General features: G+C 51.6%; 4 protein-coding genes across 4 annotated transcripts; 3 read left to right on the plus strand and 1 right to left on the minus strand.

The window, feature by feature from the left end:
* The first annotated feature begins 211 nt into the window (after positions 1 to 211).
* On the plus strand, positions 212 to 1,141 carry P170DRAFT_434771 (uncharacterized protein). The gene is made up of 4 exons (XM_024848793.1): positions 212 to 270; positions 338 to 375; positions 442 to 512; positions 582 to 1,141. Exons 1-4 carry the CDS (start codon positions 230 to 232, stop codon positions 672 to 674), a joined length of 243 nt encoding a protein of 80 aa, XP_024708350.1. The 5' UTR covers positions 212 to 229; the 3' UTR covers positions 675 to 1,141.
* P170DRAFT_434772 (uncharacterized protein) lies at positions 449 to 1,140 on the plus strand. Its single transcript, XM_024848794.1, has one exon. It carries the CDS (start codon positions 713 to 715, stop codon positions 968 to 970), a length of 258 nt encoding a protein of 85 aa, XP_024708351.1. The 5' UTR covers positions 449 to 712; the 3' UTR covers positions 971 to 1,140.
* Positions 1,142 to 1,179: 38 nt separating the features above from the next.
* P170DRAFT_121980 (phosphatidylinositol N-acetylglucosaminyltransferase) lies at positions 1,180 to 3,849 on the minus strand. The gene is made up of 6 exons (XM_024842364.1): positions 3,779 to 3,849; positions 3,495 to 3,716; positions 2,301 to 3,435; positions 1,786 to 2,247; positions 1,647 to 1,726; positions 1,180 to 1,586 (listed from the first exon to the last, which is right to left on the minus strand). Exons 2-6 carry the CDS (start codon positions 3,627 to 3,629, stop codon positions 1,242 to 1,244), a joined length of 2,157 nt encoding a protein of 718 aa, XP_024708352.1. The 5' UTR covers positions 3,630 to 3,716; positions 3,779 to 3,849; the 3' UTR covers positions 1,180 to 1,241.
* Positions 3,850 to 4,605: 756 nt separating this feature from the next.
* P170DRAFT_434774 (Golgi transport complex subunit COG5) lies at positions 4,606 to 6,455 on the plus strand. The gene has a single exon (XM_024848795.1). The coding sequence runs from the start codon at positions 4,866 to 4,868 to the stop codon at positions 6,306 to 6,308; it is 1,443 nt and encodes a 480-aa protein (XP_024708353.1). The 5' UTR covers positions 4,606 to 4,865; the 3' UTR covers positions 6,309 to 6,455.
* The last annotated feature ends 6,782 nt before the right edge of the window (positions 6,456 to 13,237 follow it).

Consider the following 13,237-nt stretch of genomic DNA (forward strand, 5'->3'; position numbering starts at 1 on the left):
GAAAAAGAAAAAAAGAACCGGCTCGGAGGTGGAGAATAGTGGTGCCGGTACCGACTAGACCGCCTACCGGAACAGGATAAGTGATAAGCCGCGCCGATCATCTTCGTCCATCGGAGTTGGAGGCGATTCATTCAGTCCGCATTGCCACTCCATAATATCAGACCATCTGCATTTGAAAGACAGATATCACCTCCAGATCTACTCACTATCTATTCATCACTACGTCAGAATGGCAGCATCGATAGCCCCCGAATGCAACGAAGTCAAAGAGTAAGTTCACTCGTCGGAGAGAAAACCCACCTCCGAACTGCCTCACTAACACCACCTCCAACTCTAGGAAATACGACACCTGCTTTCTCAAATGGTACAGTGAAAGTACGCTCATATCACCTTCTAACTCCCCGGCCACGATTGAATTTCACCCCTAACGTCTCGGAATAGAGTATCTGCGCGGAAACACCTCCGCCAAGGACTGCGACGAACTCTTCTCGAAATACAGGACCTGTCTGAATGTACTTACTTTCCCTTTCCCGTTATACCCGATACATTCCACCCAGAGGAATCTAACGCAGGACATACAGGTCGCACTGAAAGACCGAGGAATCGACTCGATGCTCGACGACGCACGGAAAAACAACGCGAAGGAAAGCGACATGGAGCACCTGCGGAACTGAAACGCCGACTTCCGGACACTTCTGAAACGATGTTATGAATGAGTTTTGCATACCTCTTCGCTCCGTCCATCTATTCGCCCACCTCACTCTCCACTCCTCCCGGATCGGGATGTACTCCGACGTTTCTCTCTGCACTCGCCGCTCGCCGCTCGCCGCTTACCGCGAACAGAATGCGAGTCGATAGGCCTCTGGGGAGAAAAGATATCAATCTTGTTGCTGAAGTGGCTTGGTTGCTTCGGCACTTGGGAGCCGAGACTGCGGGATCCACGGCCGATTGTGTCTTGTCTCATGTCTGAGATCGGTTTCACGGGTCTACAGCATTGTGAATGGCTTATAGCTTAAGCATAGCGATCTATTATTAGCTTGGATTTCTATTATTCTGCTTAATTGCTTGTGGGTTGCATGTAAATTATGGAGTTTGCATTCTGCGTGCTAGATCTAAACTTATCTAGATACTGTACTGTACAATATTTGTATAATTCATACTTTCCCTCCACCTCATTATCAGAAATAGTGTATTATTATTCGCATAAACTCATATCTATCTATAAACATCTAGCTCATGAATCACCGATGTCCTCTTCGTCTCATATCCCCTTGCCCAAATCCTCCAGGCACTTTAAGCAGCCCGTTCGCCGCGTTGCCAATTCCCCCACCCATCGAGGAAGAGCTGCTTCCTGTACTATGGGTTTTCCGGGGCTGCGTCAGAATGGACCATACTTCTGCCATACCGGCCCGACGGGCAGGAAGCATGCTATATTGCATACTATATAGATTCCGACGGTGGATGGGCGGCACGAAGCGGCCAGTGAAGAGACAGAAAATGACCTGCGGCGAGAGATAGTGTTTCCGAAGTCGGTGGCCGAGCTGGAAGTATTGGTCGAACATGGCGCGAAGAGTAAGGGGGATTGACTAGATAGGTGATGTTAGAACCATGTCAAGGTTGTGATCAAAGAGCATAGGAATGCATACCTCGAGGTGAATATATGGCACCGAAGTCGAGCTATCCGATGATTTGTCGTTCTCTTCCCGAAGCTCGAAGAGGATCCCGCCTATTCCAGGTGTAATTTATTAGCCAAATTATCTTTTGCATGAGTGGAGGGCGACATACCGGGTAGTCGACGAGAGTCCTTGACCCGCAGCATGAGTGCAAATAGCGGGAAATGATTCAAAAAAGCCAGCCATGTATCAAGCGCCGCTTTCAATGAGATGATTAACATCCGCGCGGATGCAAACGCCAAATAGAAGACAATGATAGTAGGCAAGAGGAAGAAAAGCACGGTGAATAGGATGGTGCCGATGAGGAGTTGATCAAGGTCATAGTCGCATGAATCTATACGATTGCGGAGCACATTTCGCTTCTTTCCGCGAAAAAGATGGAACAGAGATATGATGATGGTGAGTTGCCAGTTGAAAATGCGCGCCGACGCGGTGTAGAAAGAGTAAATATGCACGGTCAGGATGGACACAAGATCTGAAAAGAGCGCGATGGGCATGCTGGCTCCCGCGAAAGACGAGCATCCAACAATGTATATCACATGAGGCAGATAGGGTTGCAGATTCGCAATGCAGGCTTGGTCAAACAGTCAGTTGTAAGACCAGGCAGATGTGGGATGGATCCCTTACCGGCCCAGTTTTCGATCACCCACAAGAACAGATCACCGAGGAACGCAGCGAGTTCGTTGTTTAGTTTAAGACCTGCCGGCCAGTCCATCAGCCAGGAAATAGTGCGTTGCAGACCCTCGACCGTCCAACCCGTGAGGATGGAATTAATCTGAAAGGCCACCCAGTTGGCATTGTCGATGATGTACGATCCCAGCGCGATCCCGATGATCACATCGTTGGCCACAAGCCACAAGCTGTTGTAGAACCGGATGTAATCCGGATGACTCGTTGTCACGCTCTCCCAATTATCCTTCCTTTGTCGCAACTTGGCGTATTGAATGGGCCAGTAGCAAAACTGCTGAAGCCGAATATCAACCTGCTGGGCTGTGGCTGATATATCCTTCAGCGCGGCCGCATCAGGACGAGCGCGCCACTCCAGAATCTGCAAAACCACTTCCGCCACGGTGCGATGGCAGACCAGACCGACGACGAACACCCGCGTAACCACGGGCCAAATCCACTGCCAGAACACATAAGAAACTCCCAGTACAAACAGATCCCATAGAGTAGTTGCAGACTCTACCACCCGCTCCCCAACACTCATGCTTCGCTTGATGCGAATCCCAATCAGATGACTGTTCTTTTCCATAAGTTTCCCCATCTCGTACGCGCAGTTGACCTGATTGACGATCAGGGGCAGTGCCTGTTCCTTGTGCGACGGGACATGCTTCACGACCGTATGCAGTTTGAGTTTCTCAACCAGCTTGCCCGACCGAGATCTATCCCCTTCTTCCTCGGTATCGATCTTATCCGACACGGAATCCGACTTATCCGTGGTCAGGACCTTATCACCCAGAGCGAGGGAAATGGGATTCAGCGACATGTACTCCATTCGAGTCGGATGAGGCCGGTTGAACATGATCACTTGAACAGACAGATTGGTTTCAGGCGGGCAATAGATCCGGGGCACCTTGCACGACGGTTGCGTGTTGACATATAGATGCGACGGATTGAAAACCGTCGGCGGGTCCTGCGAGTTAGTCGACCCAAGCACATGCATGGCTGAGCGTCCACAGAGCGTAAATATGCGCACAATCGGGTGCGGGCTATTGCGGAAGAGGATTCCGGCGCGAAGAGCATTGTCGACATTCCGAGGCTATAGCCAATGTGTCAGCACCGCGCCAACCCCCAAGACTACCTTGATCATATACGCACCTCAACATCCTCCAGCACCGTGAGCACAAAGAAGTCAAGCTCCGAGTTCCGCCATCCCACAATCACGCCCGGGGACGACGACCGGGGGAGATCATACGGCCAAAATACCCGTAGTAGTCCATCGCTCATGAGCATGTTGTCATCGTTCAGGGACGACTAAAAGGAACCGCGACGGCGAAGTTGTTCCCGAGCGGAGACGCCGAGATTCACGTATCGGGGGTGCTAACGGCGGAGGTTATTAGGCGGCCACCTATGGTATATTTCGGTGTGGGGAATGAGCGTACCAGTTCGCCCTCTCTTGTGGCCAAATGATTAATCGGAAGGACGAGCAGGAAGAAGAAGACAGAAAGCAACAGGAATCCCTTCGCCGTGCGAGTCTAGTCAAGACAGATGCAGTTAGCCAATGCGATTCCAGCAGGCAGTTTCTCCGAAGCAAGACATACCACGACGCCGTGATCCCACGCGAAAATCGCCAGTTCGTATAACCGGGTAACAAGATCCCACCTGGCGGTGATGTAACCCGCTACAAAGATGCCGAGAGTGAGGATGGAAAAGGGGTGCATGAATCAGGGCTGTGTTGTTAGACGGGTCGCTTATTAGATGGCGCGCATTGCTGAGGGGAAGGACCGAGGGATAAGACGAGCGCAGCGAAGTGGGCGACAGAGATTTGAGCAAAGTGTGACAGACAATGGACCGTCACCGCACACCGCAGGCGATAGAGAACCGGGGGAAATGAAGGACAGACACACCGAGAGCTTCGCCGACTCGAAAGCTGGGGAGAGGTTGGTTCCTGAATTGCGCCGGCGGAGATGAGAATCGCTCCGGAGCGTCTAGACCTCCGCCCACGTGACTGACGGAGATGGCAACGCGGTAGAACCGTTGGATACCTTGATGTACCTCAAATGTATTGATTATGCGATTTGGAAATAAACATTCTAGTAAAGCAATCTTGATTTTTGCATGATGTGAGGACAGAATTGTATAAATGGCTGGACAAAAACCAGGTCTATATCCTGGCTGACTCAGCCGAGACCGAGGCGGGATGGTTCCGACACATGGCTTGTCCGGATCAACATCTGTCGTTCAACATCCTCCGTTTACAATTTTTGGGGTCCGCGCGACGAGATGGCATTTCATTGCGTATCTCTAGGTCTGAAATAAGCTCGTGCCTCGGGGACCATTGATCGTCCGACTAGTTTCCCACATTCAATCCCGTAGCTGGTTCCCAGCTCGGTGATAACTCACGGTCCTCCTGTTCTTTTTCTACATATCACATTCATTTTAATACCCTCATTTCCATAGATCGAGTGATCATTTCCTCCTCCTGGGATTGTGCGGCGATATACAAAGGTATATCCCACCAGGTCGATCATGGCAGAAGGCGAGCCTTCGTACATTGACTACGAGGCCTTCTTGGACCCCGAGTTCTCTCCCGCCTCCTTTGCCAATTCATTGGTGGTGGCCACAAACAATGTGACAGACACACCACTGGACCTGTCAACCCCGCTTTCAAGGGTGCTTTTTGACCTCCAGGAGATCGATACACATATTCATACGCTAACTACCAAGTCAGCCCTGCCGCTGCTGACGCACACGCGGGACCAGACCGCCGCCGCAGGACATGTCCTCAAGGAGGCCGAGGACCAGATCTCCTCGGTAACGCAAGGGTATGAGCGACTGGAAAAGGAGGTGCTTCGCAAGTGGGAAGCGGCCGACGAGGCCAGGGTAGCTGCAGAGAAATCGCTGGCCACTGTGCGACTTGCAAGAGCGGTCGGACGCTGCCTGGCTCTCGGCAGACAGTTGGAAGGCCAACTGAGTGAAATCAACGGTCGTGGTGGTGGTAGTGCCGGAGCCATGACAGGCAGTAATGGCACGGCATCCTCTCCCACCCCTGTCAGGGATGATTATCGCACGCTGGAACGCGCAGCATCCACCATTGGGAGCCTACGTCGGATGTTTTCGGCCACGGGAGTGGGAGAGGAAGGTTACGGGCTGGACCGGGTCAAGGTCATTCGCACGTTGAAGACCGAGCTTCTCTTTCCCGCCGAGAACATGGTCAAATCAAGAGCGCAGCAGGGCATCCATCGATTCTCCATGTCTGCCAGCTCCGCCGGGGGTGCGGGCCAGTCGGGCTACAAGCAAGCGCGCGATTCGAGGGCACGACTGATCTCGGGAGTCACCATCCTGTATTTGTTGTCGGCGGTACCTCCGGGCCTGAGATCGGCGGCAGAATTCCAACCGGAGCTGCTTCTCTCTACGTTGCAAGGGTATATGCAAACAGCCATTGTGACATCTTTGAACAACCTTGTCCGAGCGCTGTCCACGTTGCCAACGCTGGAGCGAACGCTATCCGAGTTGTCCGGGCGATGTCAGGACATCTTTGCGCTCGAGGCCATTCTCAGCAACCTCCGACCGCCGTCCCATCCACTACTCCCTTCGTCGACGGCTCCCGACCGCAATGAAGGCGACGCCTCCGCTGTCCAACACGGGAAGAACAACCTGTTGCAGCCACTTCTCAATTCGCTCGATACCGCATCGCTTCCGTCGTACTTCTGGCGGACACTGGCGTCGTCGCTCACCGTGCGCACCCAGGAGATCGTCAACCGTGGCGGGGTCTCCGCTCGGACACTGAGATCCAACCGGGATCGACTGAAGAAGGAGATCAAGGAATGCGTGTTGCGAGGATCCCAACTCCCGGCGGCGACTCTCGGGACCGAACGAGGACGCGTGGAATCTGGAGGAGGAAGTGGTAATAGTGGGAACTGGGAGCGGGAGGCGGCGGTGATGGTCAGCGCCGTGGTGGGTGTACTATAGAGATAATATACGAAGACGACTACACGATTTAAAAAGACCTTGCGAAGATCCGGTTATTGTTCCCTGCCCCCTCCCTCCTTCCAGATGCATTGAAGCGCCCAAACCGCATCCAACGCACACCGCGCACACACCGCATCCTATCAGGCCTCCCATTCCGCCCTCCGGATAAGCGACCGATGGCGAATCGCACGACGAGCAAAAGAGACGACAAAGCACGGACAGGGCATGTGAAAAGGGTCCGGGATCAACGGGGACTACGAGTCAGCAAGGTACAGCAGCCCATCAGCTGATGGATTAGGTACGACCCGGGGCCTCCAATCAGGGCGGCCGGTGGCCAAGGGGATGTCTTATTTAGCCTCAGCCTCAACCCTCCAATTCATACTGTAGTCCTGATTTGAATTCCACCGGTCCGGGTTATTTTGGCAGAGAACAGCAGGGCAGAGCGGACCGGATGGGGGCGCAGATGGGGTCATCAGCAACCAGGCAACGCAATCCTTCGATGAACTGTCCGGCGGCTATTTTCGGGCCTCGTCTCGTCCCATCCGTTGGCGGTTGCCACATGTTCCCCTTCCGATGCACGAGACGAGAACTGATGTGCAGATCGTAGAAGTCCGGAGTGTGGAGGATTCCTACGTATTCGTGCCTCTTGCCTCCTGCCTGATTCGTTTCGCTTCGCTTCCCGTCTTTTTTCTGCAATCGTTCGACATGAATTCCTTAACCCTTACTGCGTAGAACTAGAAAATTCCCTGTCACCGCTTTAGTGCCACCTCTCATTTTTAGGTTTGGATTTGACAGGTACCAAGTACAGGGCACATCAGCCGACGTCCTTGGATTTTTTTTCTTTTCTTTTTTTCTTTTCTTTTTTTCTTCTTCCTTTCGCCGCATCGACTAGCCTAACAAGGCACCGTCCCAACCTACCTTCGCAAGGAAAAGGGAGGAAAAAAGGGAAGAAAAGGGACCGCCCCCCTCGCTACCTGAGAAACCGCAGAAACGAACCAGGAATCAGCCAGCCCGACCAACCATCAAATCAGATGATTGAAATTCAATGATTCGATCAAACCCGACACCGGCCAGATAATCATAGACGTCAGCACCGCGACCAAGCCCCGCTAATGGGGATCTCCGGCGGTTATACGTAAGACGGTGGGAAAGTCGAGGGGATGTCATTGGCGGGGGTATTGGAGGGCCGTTGGTTGGGGTTGGATGATCGACAAATGCAATATATTAACCATGGGTGGCGGACTGGATGGGCGGGTTTATCGCGAGGGAGATCGAGGGTCTGGACGGGGTGGGAGGGCTGACCAAACAGGTGAATGGGGTATAGAATCAGGAAATGGGCAATTGGGACGCTACTCCATTTGTAGGGTAGCATGCTAGCTGTTCCAGATAGATAGATGGGCACGGATGGTGGAATTGCGTTGCCCATCCTAAAAATACCGCCGTCCGTCGTACCGCGAACTAGAAACTGTGCTAGAGCAGGTACACGACCGGCTTGTACCTCTTCTCCCCTTTCCCCCCCTCCATTCCCCAGAGCGCCGGGACCGAATTACCCCGCCCTGATTGATTGATTGCCTGATAGTGATAAGTGATAAGAGATAGTGATGGGGATCTTTCATCGAGGCACACCAGGTGGTAACTAGGTAAGGTAGTCGCTAAGTACTAGGAACCTTCGGTATTAATCTATTATTCAATGCCCCGTTCCGATGATGACAGTCACCCCTTGCAAACCTAATACGAATATAGATGGAGACAGGCACGCAGCCATCCTATTGACCGTATGTATACCACGTTAGCGAGGGGTCGTCACATCCGTCACCTGCCTTCCGCCGTGCCTGTTTCGATTGTCAAAGCGAGGCGAGAAGCTAGAAGCGGAGGAGTACATGCCATCCAGGTAGAGCGCCCTAGTCTGGAAAGCCACCACCCGAACCAAAACCTGATATGAACTGATTTGCAGTTTCCCCTCCTTTGAGTGGCGTCCCCTCTTTCACTCTGTCCAGCTTGGTTTTATTTTATTTTATTTTATTTTCTGCCGTCTTTCTTTTCAAACAGGAGCTGCAAACTAATCAAGTCAATGTCTTGAGTTTGGACCCTGGTTCGGGTCCGTGTTTGATCCTTTTGGTCTTGATTGATCGATCTTAGTCTGCGATTATACGATCATGAATAATTGAATCCGACGGTGGTTATTTGCAAATCTGACCAAACAATCGACAATCACCACGAGGGATCCGGAGAAGTCCAGGTACTGCCATCTCGTACCTCAACTTATTTTCTTCTTCTGTCAGGTCAAGGCGAAGGTTAAATCGATAATTAAATAAATTAGAATAAAGATAAATTAAAATAAATAATTATTCAAATCAGAAAAAATTAAAACCAAATAAAAAAGGTAGCCTCGGATGGAGACAGGCCACGTCGATCGCCCCTCGCCCCTCTCCCTCTCCCCCTTCCCTTCCCCCCCCTCTCAGGACCTGGATTTTACCGCCACCACCAACCAACCATCGCCGCCAGATAGTCGACTCCGTCCTCCGGCCTCCTACTGGGCAAAAGCGCACCAAACACGAAACACAAAAAGTCAGACCTACAGCCCTTGGCCCCCGTCTGGCTGTCAGGAGCAATTTCCATAGGCAGGTTAGCCAGGTAAGGTACCTCCACGATCAGATCCCCCGGCGGGCCAATGGGAGAGTGGGATGCGAATGGGCGAAGGAAGGGAAAGCTGCAGCGCCGAACTAATGCACTGTCTGCGTTATTCTAAGACTAGGCAGGCCGACCTAAGAGTCAGGTCGGGTTTGGGTGATCTTGGGTGAACGGGCCATTTTTCTTATTTTTAATTAGTGGTTAGAGGCTGGGCTCTGGAGTCTGTGCTTGCGGGAGGGCTATGGGCTATTTTCTGTATCCATAGTCATGCTCCGTAGTCCGGAGGACCCCGTGGTTTAGGTATGACCTCCCTTGAAGGTATAGATAGCTCGACTGGAGGTACTAGGTACAGCGGGGGGAATACTGGTATTATTAGTTAATTGACTCCGATCAATTCTGCATGCTGAACAAACCCGATTCAACCAGACTCTAACCCGTCGACAGGTTTCCGGAGTGAAGCACATCATCCCTCCAAGGTGTGGCGTTAAACAGGTCGGCGTTTCAAGATCTCCTGTCGCTTTCCCTGGCCTGGCCTGGCCTGTTCCATCAGCGTCCGGAGACATACATTACCTCCCTGCATCAGCCCGATGTCATTGAACGGGGTGAAGCTTTCCACCGATTCCCGTTTTGCCGTTTGCAATCGTGTCTCCCCCGAGTCTCCGACATAGAGTTGGGATTTAGAATTCAATTGTCCATACATTCTAGGTTTGACTTTGAAACCTTCACGAAACTCTCGAGATCGTGAGGGAACCTTAGGGCAGGAAGAGGTTGGTTTCTCCACCGCGATTCTTCGTTACTGAACGCGGCGGTGTGAGGTGGGTGGAATTTTTTTTTGTTTAGGCTTTGGCAGCAGACCAGGAACCCAGCGTTCTTAAAAACCATGATTGAATTCCATGCATGGCCGGTATTTATTCTGCCATTAAGGTCGAGAGGATGCCAGTCGTTCATCTGGAAAGTCAAATGCGGGTATGATGCATTGTTTCTCGATCCTCGCCCCTTTCGATCTGTTCGATCTATAGGTCGGGTGGTTATACAGGCCCTGTTGGGAATGTAAGGTACCTCTGCATGTATCTGCATGGCATGTGCTCAAGGACTTCCATCGCACGGGGATTTTGGCTGCCTATCACTTTGGTTCGGTGGAAGCGTTCGGAAAGGCCTTTGTGTGACTCCACACTGCTTCGTATCCCGTGGGGGGGTTTTTTTTTTCTTAGGTCCTGGCTTACGCGGTCCTGGGATTCATGTAGCTACTCTGTAAGAGACTGTTCTCGAATAATAATGGCAGGCGTAATGGTAAGTGTTAATGCTGGGATGGACTGCCCAGTCGGGAGTCAATGTAGGTACGATCATCCACCCATCGACCTACATACAGATACAGGCATACATCATCGCCAGCATTTCAACCATGGCCGCGGGGAAAGTCACTGCCATGCAGCTGTTCCCGATCGTCCGGACCAGAGATCTCGGAGAACCTCGCAAGGACGAGCGAGCGAGAGAAAAAGGAAGGATAAAACTTGGGACTGGTCCGGAGTATTTAATGGGAATTGGAGTTTCTACTGAGGTACTCCCAAAGTTACCAGCACATAAGACTTTTTCTTTTTCTTTTTTCCTTTCCCCCCTCCTCAGGGTCCGGAATGGTGAACGTCAGAGCCTGCGGGTGTCCATGGTCTTGCCGGAGTCTTTTGTCAGCAGGGATTCCATGAGCTCGAATAATGATTCATGAAACTCGATCCTGGGGGTGGGGATGGGATCACACAAGATTGGATCAGGAATGGATTGGACGAGACGAGCGAGAGGGGGGGAACTGGGAAGGGTCCGGCGATGGGAAATCTTACCCGATCGCTTTTTTTTTTTTTTTTTTTTCTTTCTTTGCCTTCAGAACTGTGGCTCTACCTGGTATGTCCTCTTTCTCTTTTGAGGTTTCCCCCATTTTCTTTTTTCTTTTTCTTTTTCAACTTCTCCATTTCCCCGCTAGGATCCGCTAGAGTTCCTGGTGCCTCTAGTAGAAGATCACCGCCGCGACGGGAGAGGACGAAGAAAAAGCATGGACCATGGAACGCCAGGTCGAGATTTGGATCGAGACTCTCGCCGTCGCTTCGCCAGCCTTACCGGTTGGTCCAGCGAGGAATCCATCTCGTGATGCCTTGCCCATGATCCATAAATCCGTCCGGCGGATGGCGAAACGCCCGGCATGTCCTGAGGCAGCGACGGGACCGGGGGGGTTCCTGATACCGTTTCGAAACCGGCGGCAATACCGTGGGGTATTTGAACATCTATTTACGTGGTATACCTACTTGGTATACTTGCCTAGTAGGAAGTAGGTCTACTAGAAGACGCCGGTATGTGGCAGTATACTCTCAAAATCATCCATTATCCTCCTCGAGCATGACCCCGAAAGATCCGTCTCTCGTCTCTCCCACAACGGTCCATGAGTTCATCGGCGATTCATGACTCCACCGGCGGTCGATGATTCATGGCGGTCGGTCCGGATCAAGTCGTCAGTACCTGGGACTAGGGAAAGTTTACCTAAAAACCCTCGGACAGTGACGACGAGATGCACGCTGCCCTCTTGGATCGGGAACTGTCGAGGTTAAATTAGAATATCTAGACTTTGGGCCGTCTCCACGACGTGGACAGGTCCGGTCCATGTCCACGTCCACCTCCCCCCGTAGATACTTGTACTTCTACCTGGCCTTGTACTTGCCCTCCCCGTACTCGTCCACTCTATCGAAACACTGAAACAGCTATCCCAAGCTGATGGTTCCTCTCTTCCCCTCCTTCTGCCCCTCGTTGCGCCGCTGGCCCGCTAGCCGTTGTTTCCGATAAGCCTCTCTGACACTCTCGGACTGTCTGACTGTCTCGTCTCGTTCCCCTCCGTTGGCATCGTCGTCACCATTCGGCTTTAGCTTACCCAGACTCGCCCCGTACTGTACTTGTACCGTCGCACCTCTCCGTCTGGTCTTTCTTCTTCCCCTCTCTCTCTCTTCCTCTCTTCCTCTCTTCCTCTCTCTCCAGCCTTCACCTCGGCTTCCTTCTTCCTTTGGCCTTCCATTTCTTCCCCTTCCCGGCCCTCCCTACCTTGACTCGATCTGTCCACATCGCTGGATACTTTATCGATCCGTCTCATCCGTCCGTTGCGTCGGCCCTGGTTCCTGTATATCCACCCACCGCCTCTATACGTCATACATTTCTTTTCTTTTCTTTTTTTTTTTTTTTTCCGTTTTTAATTTGCGTGCCCTTATTTGATTTTATTTTTTGGTTGCATGAAATTGGTCTCCAGTGTTTTATATTGATCGCCAAATTATTTTTTCCTGCCGGATTTATTTTATTTCGATTTTTTATTACTGATAAATTTACTTCCTGCGATCTTGTTGGGATTGGATTTATTGCAGATTGGATTCCTGCTTTTGGCCACCGTGATCTTATATCTGTTTCTGCCAGCCGATCGATCACCGAGAAACGGACCTGTTCATGATCCATCCATTCCGAATATTCCTGGCCGATTATTATTTTTGCCTTTTATTTTTAATTTTTGTTTTTTGTTTTTTCTCTCCTGGTTTATTTTAGTTCCAGTCTTGGCTGGGTCCCGGCCTTGCTCACTGTCATACCCACAACCCAGGGCCCGACTCGATCTTCGAGTCCCTCCAAAACTTCATCACCTCAACTTGTCTCTCTCTCGCTTTTTCTCTCTCTTCTTCCATTTCTTCCTTTTCTATCGTTCATCCATCAGGCCTCCGTCTTGTCTTCCCTCCTCTTCTCCTCGCCAGGTTCATCCGCAAGAGATGCCTCCTCGTCTCTAATGGTCGTTCTCTACCGCTTATCGTGTACAACTACTACTACCTTGCCCTTGCTTCGCCATCTTCGTCGGGCATTCGGCTGAACATCCATCTCCAAACCTGGTACATTCCACACCTCCCCCTCCCTCCCCCATTCCCCTCCTCCTATAATCCCACCACCCCCTTCATTCGGCCTCGGCTGCTGAAGTCCCTCTCCCCTCCTTTTATTTGTAAGGTATGACCGACACAAGGCAACGTCTCTATAAATCCAAAACAGGGACGAGGGAAAGAAAAAACACAAGAAACAAAAATTCTACCTTGCCGCCTACTTCCTGCCAAATGTATGGTCCTTATGCTGACAGGCGTTGCGCAAATCTGTCCAGTAGTCAGCATCGTCCGATCGACACCGCGTTTTCTCACCTCCTAAACCTTCCCCCAACCTCTTTCGCTGTGAAATAGATCGGCTGTTGTGTGCCGAGCGTCGCTCGACCTGCCCCGCCATCGATTCAGTACATAGGCCTTCTT

The sequence above is a fragment of the Aspergillus steynii genome, assembly GCF_002849105.1.
Source record: "Aspergillus steynii IBT 23096 chromosome Unknown P170scaffold_2, whole genome shotgun sequence".
Classification (NCBI taxonomy): Eukaryota; Fungi; Ascomycota; class Eurotiomycetes; order Eurotiales; family Aspergillaceae; genus Aspergillus; species Aspergillus steynii.